Raw genomic sequence first — 9,571 nt, forward strand, 5'->3', positions numbered from 1 at the left:
AACCTTGTCACTAAACCTAGTAACTTCACTGGATCCTTTAACTGTCATTAGAATGTCATAACTCCATCCCACATCTAATATGAAGAAAGTGTTGTACACTTTCTGTACTGTTTTTTTTGTACTCACTAAACACTGTTTTGTATTTTTGGTTTTGTATCACACAAGAATTTTGAGTCACAGATATAAAGTGCATAATAAGTTTAATTTGTATAAATAAATTAAATTTTGTCACATTTGCCCATTATACTGAAATGTGTAACATTTAATAAATTAATAATTTGTAGGAAAAAATCAACCTTGTAAACCATTGTAAACATTGCACAGGTATTAATAAATAATGTTTTCATCACATAATACAGTTCAGAAAAATAAATCACTTTCATTACAATTTTGTGCAGCTCCTGTCTGTCCAGCAATACAGGAAGAAAATAAATAGTATTATAAAAGCTCTAAGTTACCATAATCATTGCCAAGTTAAATATTACCATAAATTAATCAATGGTACATTTTTAATTAGAAACAGAGAAAGTAATTTTTAACAGTGTGCTGAAGTCGTGCGTTACAGTTGCTTGAGTTGCTGTTTTTTTTCCGTTTGTCTTTTAAATTTATTAGAAGATGCTGTTTCGAGTGGTGTACTGCACGTTGTATGACCGTCTTCTGTGCCAGCGTTGTCTTAATCGGGCACAGCAACCACACAGCAAACACTGTGAGAGAGAGCATTGAACAATCATTTTCATTCTCGTGAACAGTAAAAACTGTTTTAAGCCCCCCCAAAAATATGAATATTCTCCGAACATTTCCATACATATTTTAAATTCAGTCATCATAATACTTACGCAAAGTAGAATCCAGCAAGGTATAAGCATGATGGCTATAGCACAGGGTACGATTATAGCCACAATCCACGTCACACTAGTGCTGTTGTTTGGTGTAGTGTTTACCACGATGGGAAAGAATGTGGTTGTAGGTGCAGCGGTGGTAGTGTCTATAAACAAATGTTTAAGGAAAAAAGGGAAACAATGTTAAGAAAAGGAAAACTAAAGAGCTATTTAAATTGAAATTTAAAAGAGAACAACATACCACTATTAACATAGAGAAGTTCTTTGAGGAAAGGACTGGGAAACTTGATGTCATCATCTGAGAAAACATACTCAACATCTGCCTTAATCACAGTGGTATTGCCCCTGGGGTGGAATTAAAAATGCACTATGAACATTGGAAATCCTTTCAAGTGAATTTTAAAGTAACACATGATAGAGTCACACCTGGCCTCAATCAAGATATTTCTGCTGTACTTAAAGTAGTGGTGTAGTCTTGTTTTTTGTAATGAGTACACTGTGATTTTTTCCTTTCAGCCTTATACTCACCCGTCCCAGATCGACACCCCATGAGCACCACCACACACACTTACTAATGTATACAGTATGCACCTACATGTAATTATTGTAAGCGACGCAAGACTTCAATAGCCATTGACAGCTGGGGGGGACATGCTGGTTTTGTTAATCAATGTCTAACTCAGCCAGTTAGGAGCTTCATTTAGCCTCATGGTATATGTATACAATCCCTAAGGCACAGGTTTTATCAGCTGACAATTTTCAATGCACATTTGTGATCCAGTCTTTGAAAAAACAGCTTTAAAGTAATTTATTTGTGATATACTATTTCTACATAAACCCACCTTGCTGAAAAATAAAAACTATCACATAAATTCTAGTGGTTACCATTAAAATAGCATTACGAACCATACGTTTTTCTATTAAAAATTTAAGAAAAATTGGGGGGGCATTATTATTCCAACAGGATTATGTTCTATTGATTCCCATCTGCATGTATTGTGTTTGGGGCGGAGTTTTTATTCAGCAGGGCAATAAAGAATATCCTGTGATAGTAATAGTAATAATCTTTATATCTTGAATTAGTTTGATTTTGACTAATATCATGTCAAAGAATTGCAGTAAATCATATTGAAATAAATGGTTAAAATCAAACTCTGATGCTTGTCACTAATAACTATTTTAGAGAAACGTGATCGAGACCCCGGAACACTATCGTGACAGAGGGGCACCCGGCGTATAGTGTAGCATGAGCCTCGTGCCTTTCATTATCTCATTTTGATTCATATCTCCTAGTTGCACCAAAGGTCCAAAAGTCAGTGCATTGCACTTTTCTGACAAAAAACGATGTTGTTACGTATCGTCGCGCTTTTTTAAGTGGGTATATGGAAATTCTTGACCTTTTCTTGTGGGTGTACAGTGTATACCTACGTATCACATAGACTACACCACTGACTTAAAGTAAAAAAGCAGTAAATCACAACTTACGTGAATTTGGCCCTATCGAACACAAATGGAGTGCCTTTTGGGTCGTTTAAGATCTGGTTCAGCTGAACAAATTGGCAGAAAAATACAGTTATGCAATACATATTATGCAAGTTATATTTTGCATGTTGAGTTTCATTTAATTCTAGCAAGGCAGTTTCTTATTGAAATTAAAATTTCACAACATTACATATACTACAACAGTTTTGAATTGTCACAGACTCACCAGTTTATTAATAGAGTCCTGGATTAGATCATATGTGCTGTTCCTGAGTACAAGTCTCTCAGACATATTAACATTGATGATTTCAAATCCAAAATTGAGGGCATACGAGTTGTTAGAAAGTTCTTGAAAAAAAGCACATATTAGTCATTAGTGAATGGATACATCTTTTCACTTCATTGTGGAGTTATTGTTTCCTGGAGAAGCAAACGTACTTGTATAGGTGACATTCACAGAGCTCACAGGGTCATTGAGTTTTGTCACTTCTCGTTTGGTTCTGAGTCGTGAGTCTAGCAGAGAGTTGGCTAACTGTAGAACAGAACTCTCAGTTGGTATGGGGCCTCGCGTTTTAAACACAAGCCGAATGTCAATGATTACCGTTCCAAGTCTGAAAAAGGGGGCGAAACAAAAGAACATTCAGAGAAAAAATGATCAGAAACTGTCCTTTATGTATCATATTTTCCCATAAATTTCATTGACTATATTAAACTTATTGCACTTACCTGCTCGGAGTTATGTCTTCAAAAAGTTTGAAGAGAAATTTACTGGGAGCCTTGATGTTGCTTTTTGAGACGCTATAAACCACATCTGCCGTGATCTCAGCAAAGTCATTCCTGGGGTAAGATTAAAATACATAGTGATATATAAGAGAATTGATGAGACATGATCTGAGCCTGTTTTCTCCAAACCGTAACATTACATAAAAGTTCATTTACAAAATCAAAGAGAAAAATCTAAATTTACTAACTTGAAATCGACCTCATCAAAATTGATCTTATCAGCTGATGAGTTTTCTTTGAGGATTTCATTTAGCTGAAGAGTTTAGAAATAGATAAAGAGATTAGTTGGTGTATTACTTTACTTATGACAATGTTATTAAATAGAAATCATAGCGCAAAATGCTCTAAAAATAAACTGCTTTAAACCCACCAATTTATTTATAGCGTCTTTGATAATTTTGAAGGTGTTATTTCTGTTTCCTTTGTTCTCTGCCATTGAGACGTTGTTGATCTCAAATCCAAAGTCGAGGGCATATGAATGATCAGAAATTCCTTAATAAGAAAATATTTAACAAAATTTGTTAGACAAGTTTTATGCAGGTGTTGCCACATGCAAACACATTTTTGGATAGTACCTTGTTTGTAAATTAAATAATATATTTAGAACAAAATACAATTCAGAGATAAGAGAAAGACCTACTATGAAAGGACACGTTCTGAAAGCTGACGGGTTCACCAAGCTTTTCCGTTCTACCATTTTGTTTAGTTGTAAAACGTGCATCCAGCAAAGAGTACACCAACCCCAGAATTGCATTTTCCTTAGGTATGGGGCCCAGCGTTTCAACCAGAATGCGAATGCGAATAACCGCCTTCCCTTCTCTGAAAAAGAGCAATTAACAGATAAGTAATGTAGAAAGAGAATCAAAATATAATTTTGAATAAAAGAATATAAATGATTGATTCTTGCTCTTACATAAGTTTGGTCTGAGATAGTTTTTGTGACTCAAGCTCTTTTAAGAAACTGACAGGTTTTATTACATCTTTATCATTGAAGACATGGCCCATCAAAACATCAATCTGCTTCTCGTTTTTCCTAATAATAAAAAAGATGTTGAAACCTTGACTTGTTTGACATAGACATGTGAAAAACACGTATACCATGTATAATGGAACTGTGATCACTTGGTAAATACAAGAATAATGAAAATTAGCTTTAAAAGCTTGAAACTTACGTGAAATTGGAGAGTGTGGCATCAAAAGGTATTGCAGGCTCATTCAGTAGAGTGTTGAGCTGTAAGCAAAACAACCAAACTATTCAACAAATCTATTGTGATTTCATTTTTTTGGTCTTGTTATAAATGCTTACCGCAGTGTTGGTACTATACAGCACTTTCTCGACAGAGTTAGACATGCTGACTTTAGTCAGACTAAATTTAAAGATGACCGCATAGGAGGTGTCTGAGATTTCTGCAACACAGAATTGTTCATTTAGCATTTTGTCATATATGAAAATTTCAAGTTTATTTACATAGTATGAGAGTCTTTGAGAGTAAAGCGATAATACTTACTTTCATAGGTCACATTCTTTAGCTTCACTGATTTATCAAGTTTTGACTCTCTAGAGTTTCTGAGACTGTTGACAGCGCTGAGCACCAGATCTTCACTGGGGACTGGAGATGAGGAGTTGAACACTAGTCTGCTTGTCACCTCTGCTGAACCAGATCTGCAATGGGAAACATGTTTGTTTAATACATTTTAGACTTTGGTATTGAAATAATGACTAGACAAAACCTTGTTGAGAAAACAGCATATGCTGGTCAGGTATGTTTTTAAGCATGGTAGCTGGTTTGATCTGGTCATGTGCTGGTTCTGAGCTGGTTCTAAGCAACTAGCTCCTGCTCAGGACCAGCTTAAACCAGCTCATGACCAGCTACCATGCTTCAAAACATACCTAACCAGCATATGCTGTTTTTTAACAGGTAAGTAAAAAAATCTACACTTACGTTTCCAGTACAGATGTCACAGGGAAGACGCTTGCCTGTGGAGGCACTGTTGTAGTGGTCAGTCCTACAAATTCAGATGGAAGCAATAACACAGAATACATTTAGATCAAAACAAACTGTTGTTTTTTTGCTTTTTCCAAATTTTAAAGCTTTAGGGTTGTTCATTATCATCAATATGGACGTACCCATCAGTGAACGGAGCTCATTGAGGAAGCTGACAGGTCGTTTCTCATCGCTGTCTTGGAAGGTGTAGTCCACATTGGCATTGATTTTGTCTGATGCGCTCCTGGAAGAGAAGCAAAAAAGGTACTTGAAATGAACTTCAGTTCTTGTATATGAAACCGTTAAGAGATTTAGGCAAATGCAGTTTTTAAGCTCAGGTTGCTTTAATATTCCAAAATGTTTGGGCTAAGCTTGTTTTAGTATTCCAAAATGTCCACAAAGAATAATGAATGCTGTAAATATTTCAGAGACAGGTATCAGTTTAAAACTTACTAAAAATTGGAGGAGGTGGGTTCAATCTTCTTACTGTCAGGGTCATTCAGAAGAGTGTTCAGCTGCAACAGGAAAATCAAACTTTTTATTAAACTCTGGAGAAGATTTGTACTGGACAAACCAACACATTCTCACGGCAAAAACACAATTATATTACGAGGTGGATCATTTTGGATAATTCATATGAATTCATACAGTCTCGCTCAGACATATTAGTACAATTTGCTTTTTCGCCAGTGGTGTAGGTTTAGGGGCGGGGTTGGGGTGGAGCTTCAGCATTATTTTTTCTAGTAATCGTATGCTTTTGTATAATTCACAACATACGAACTCATATGAATTAGCCACCTCGTGAAATGGCTATAAATTCCTGTGAGATCAGATTGAATAAACTGTTTCACTGTAAATTGGGAATGCTTACCACATCGTTGATCATGTCCTGCACTTGTTTGGAAGTACTGTTTCTGAGCTCTGGGTCCTCTGGCATGCTGATGTTACTCAGAGTAAATGTAAAGATGACTGCATAAGAGGTCTCTGAGATTTCTGTTTGGAAAAATAAATTAATTTTAGACCGTAACAAAGCTTACTGTTTATCACTGTTCATACTGTATATAGATAGCTTTCACCTGGAGATGATGACACTTACTCTCATAGGTGACATTCGTCAGCTTCACAGAATCACTGATGTTTGATTCTCTTTTGTTTCTGAGATCATTGATAGCTTTCAGGACCAGATCTTCACTAGGGACTGGAGATGAGGTGTTGAACACCAGTCTGCTTGTCACCTCTGCTGAACCAGATCTGCAAAGAACAAAAGTTTCATTAAATACAGTTCAGTGATTGTGATTAAAATAACGATATGAATTATTTTGATTTCTGATAATCATAGTCAATGGCTTACACTTGATTTAGAGATGTCACCGGGAACATGTTTGTCAGAGGAGAAATTGTTGAAGTGGTTGATCCAGCAGTTAAGATCAGAAGGAAACAATAACATTGACATATTTTAGATGATACACAAGTTTCTTTTTATTCAAGATATTTAGGCATCGAGGGATGATAAACGACATACCCATAGGTAACTGAAGAAGATTTAAGAAGCTGACTGGTTGTATAGCATCTCCTTCTTGGAATGTGTAACTTATATTGCCATTCATTTGGTCTGATGTTGTCCTGTAAGAAAAACAGACAAGATTTTTCTAAAGAGCTTCAATTAACGTGAAACAGTTTTATTAAAACTTAGTTGAATGTATGTTTTCAGTTGGGTTGTTTCAATATCCTCAAATGTTTTCTTGCATTTCTCTAATGAACAAATGTAATTTTGAGGCAGAAGTCAAATGTCATCTTACGTGAAGTCGGAGGTCTTGGGTTGAAGAACGGCACTGGTAGGGTCATTCAGAAGAGTGTTTAGCTGTTAGTGAGAATCAAACCATTTATCAATACCAGGGAGGATTGTCATCGGATACAACTCTTTGATTGGATGAATTAAGAATATTTACCGCATTGTTGACTGTATTTTTCACTTGATTGAAAGTGTAGTTTCTGAGTTCTGGGTTTTGTGGAATGCTGATGTTACTCAGAGAAAATGTGATGATGAGAGCATATGAGGTGTCCGAGACTTCTGTTTGGAAATATATATTTATTTCAGATTGTGCCACAGCTTGATATTCACCACTGGTCCACACATTTATATCATGATGTATAAATAAGCTTTTTATTTGAAAATGATGACACTTACTTTCAAAGGTGACATTCACCACTTTCACTGTGTCATTGAGTTGTGACTCTCTGGTGTTTCTCAGAGTGGTGAAGGCACTGAGCACCAGATCTTCACTGGGGACTGGAGATGAGGAGTTGAACACTAGTCTGCTTGTCACCACTGCTGAACCAGATCTGCAAAGGGAAACATGTTTGTTTAATACATTTTAGACTTTGGTATTGAAATAATGACTAGACAAAACCTTGTTGAGAAAACAGCATATGCTGGTCAGGTATGTTTTTAAGCATGGTAGCTGGTTTGATCTGGTCATGTGCTGGTTCTAAGCTGGTTCTAAGCAACTAGCTCCTGCTCAGGACCAGCTTAAACCAGCTCATGACCAGCTACCATGCTTCAAAACATACCTAACCAGCATATGCTGTTTTTTAACAGGTAAGTAAAAAAATCTACACTTACGTTTCCAGTACAGATGTCACAGGGAAGACGCTTGCCTGTGGAGGCACTGTTGTAGTGGTCAGTCCTACAAATTCAGATGGAAGCAATAACACAGAATACATTTAGATCAAAACAAACTGTTGTTTTTTTGCTTGTTCCAAATTTTAAAGCTTTAGGGTTGTTCATTATCATCAATATGGACGTACCCATCAGTGAACGGAGCTCATTGAGGAAGCTGACAGGTCGTTTCTCATCGCTGTCTTGGAAGGTGTAGTCCACATTGGCATTGATTTTGTCTGATGCGCTCCTGGAAGAGAAGCAAAAAAGGTACTTGAAATGAACTTCAGTTCTTGTATATGAAACCGTTAAGAGATTTTAGGCAAATGCAGTTTTTAAGCTCAGGTTGCTTTAATATTCCAAAATGTTTGGGCTAAGCTTGTTTTAGTATTCCAAAATGTCCACAAAGAATAATGAATGCTGTAAATATTTCAGAGACAGGTATCAGTTTAAAACTTACGAAAAATTGGAGGAGGTGGGTTCAATCTTCTTACTGTCAGGGTCATTCAGAAGAGTGTTCAGCTGCAACAGGAAAATCAAACTTTTTATTAAACTCTGGAGAAGATTTGTACTGGACAAACCAACACATTCTCACGGCAAAAACACAATTATATTACGAGGTGGATCATTTTGGATAATTCATATGAATTCATACAGTCTCGCTCAGACATATTAGTACAATTTGCTTTTTCGCCAGTGGTGTAGGTTTAGGGGCGGGGTTGGGGTGGAGCTTCAGCATTATTTTTTCTAGTAATCGTATGCTTTTGTATAATTCACAACATACGAACTCATATGAATTAGCCACCTCGTGAAATGGCTATAAATTCCTGTGAGATCAGATTGAATAAACTGTTTCACTGTAAATTGGGAATGCTTACCACATCGTTGATCATGTCCTGCACTTGTTTGGAAGTACTGTTTCTGAGCTCTGGGTCCTCTGGCATGCTGATGTTACTCAGAGTAAATGTAAAGATGACTGCATAAGAGGTCTCTGAGATTTCTGTTTGGAAAAATAAATTAATTTTAGACCGTAACAAAGCTTACTGTTTATCACTGTTCATACTGTATATAGATAGCTTTCACCTGGAGATGATGACACTTACTCTCATAGGTGACATTCGTCAGCTTCACAGAATCACTGATGTTTGATTCTCTTTTGTTTCTGAGATCATTGATAGCTTTCAGGACCAGATCTTCACTGGGGACTGGAGATGAGGTGTTGAACACCAGTCTGCTTGTCACCTCTGCTGAACCAGATCTGCAAAGAACAAAAGTTTCATTAAATACAGTTCAGTGATTGAGATTAAAATAACGATATGAATTATTTTGATTTCTGATAATCATAGTCAATGGCTTACACTTGATTTAGAGATGTCACCGGGAACATGTTTGTCAGAGGAGAAATTGTTGAAGTGGTTGATCCAGAAGTTAAAATCAGAAGGAAACAATAACATTGACATGTTTTAGATGATACACAAGTTTCTTTTTATTCAAGATATTTAGGCATCGAGGGATGATAAACGACATACCCATAGGTAACTGAAGAAGATTTAAGAAGCTGACTGGTTGTATAGCATCTCCTTCTTGGAATGTGTAACTTATATTGCCATTCATTTGGTCTGATGTTGTCCTGTAAGAAAAACAGACAAGATTTTTCTAAAGAGCTTCAATTAACGTGAAACAGTTTTATTAAAACTTAGTTGAATATATTTTTTCAGTTGGGTTGTTTCAATATCCTCAAATGTTTTCTTGCATTTCTGTAATGAACAAATGTAATTTGGAGGCAGAAGTCAAATGTCATCTTACGTGAAGTCGGAGGTCTT

General features: G+C 36.2%; 2 protein-coding genes across 2 annotated transcripts in view; both read right to left on the bottom strand.

The window, feature by feature from the left end:
• The window catches only part of LOC130553038 (uncharacterized), a 111,488-nt gene extending 102,353 nt beyond the window's left edge, over positions 1-9,135 (bottom strand). The window contains exons 1-9 of the mRNA XM_057331776.1: positions 9,107-9,135; positions 8,852-9,006; positions 8,627-8,748; positions 8,209-8,270; positions 7,898-7,998; positions 7,713-7,776; positions 7,278-7,432; positions 7,039-7,160; positions 6,889-6,950 (exon numbers count right to left, since the gene is read on the bottom strand). Coding sequence (XP_057187759.1) covers positions 6,889-6,950; positions 7,039-7,160; positions 7,278-7,432; positions 7,713-7,776; positions 7,898-7,998; positions 8,209-8,270; positions 8,627-8,748; positions 8,852-9,006; positions 9,107-9,135 — 872 coding nt within the window. The remainder of the gene's footprint in view (positions 1-6,888; positions 6,951-7,038; positions 7,161-7,277; positions 7,433-7,712; positions 7,777-7,897; positions 7,999-8,208; positions 8,271-8,626; positions 8,749-8,851; positions 9,007-9,106) is intronic.
• On the bottom strand, positions 194-6,299 carry LOC130552745 (uncharacterized). The gene is made up of 19 exons (XM_057331286.1): positions 6,186-6,299; positions 5,961-6,082; positions 5,543-5,604; positions 5,233-5,333; positions 5,048-5,111; positions 4,613-4,767; positions 4,411-4,511; positions 4,277-4,335; positions 4,018-4,137; positions 3,745-3,923; positions 3,475-3,596; positions 3,293-3,357; positions 3,048-3,158; positions 2,760-2,932; positions 2,548-2,669; positions 2,325-2,386; positions 1,081-1,184; positions 837-985; positions 194-704 (listed from the first exon to the last, which is right to left on the bottom strand). The coding sequence occupies exons 4-19, from the start codon at positions 5,234-5,236 to the stop codon at positions 609-611; spliced, it is 1,686 nt and encodes a 561-aa protein (XP_057187269.1). The 5' UTR covers positions 5,237-5,333; positions 5,543-5,604; positions 5,961-6,082; positions 6,186-6,299; the 3' UTR covers positions 194-608.
• Positions 9,136-9,571: the final 436 nt, after the last annotated feature.

Source organism: Triplophysa rosa, linkage group LG4 (assembly GCF_024868665.1).
Source record: "Triplophysa rosa linkage group LG4, Trosa_1v2, whole genome shotgun sequence".
Classification (NCBI taxonomy): domain Eukaryota; kingdom Metazoa; phylum Chordata; class Actinopteri; order Cypriniformes; family Nemacheilidae; genus Triplophysa; species Triplophysa rosa.

Coding starts and splice junctions, on each gene's coding strand:
- LOC130552745 (XM_057331286.1), bottom strand. Junction 4,138..4,276: donor GCCACACTCTCCAATTTCAC/GTAAGTTTCAAG, acceptor TTTTATTATTAG/GAAAAACGAGAAGCAGATTG. Junction 1,185..2,324: donor TTCGATAGGGCCAAATTCAC/GTAAGTTGTGAT, acceptor ATTCCACCCCAG/GGGCAATACCACTGTGATTA.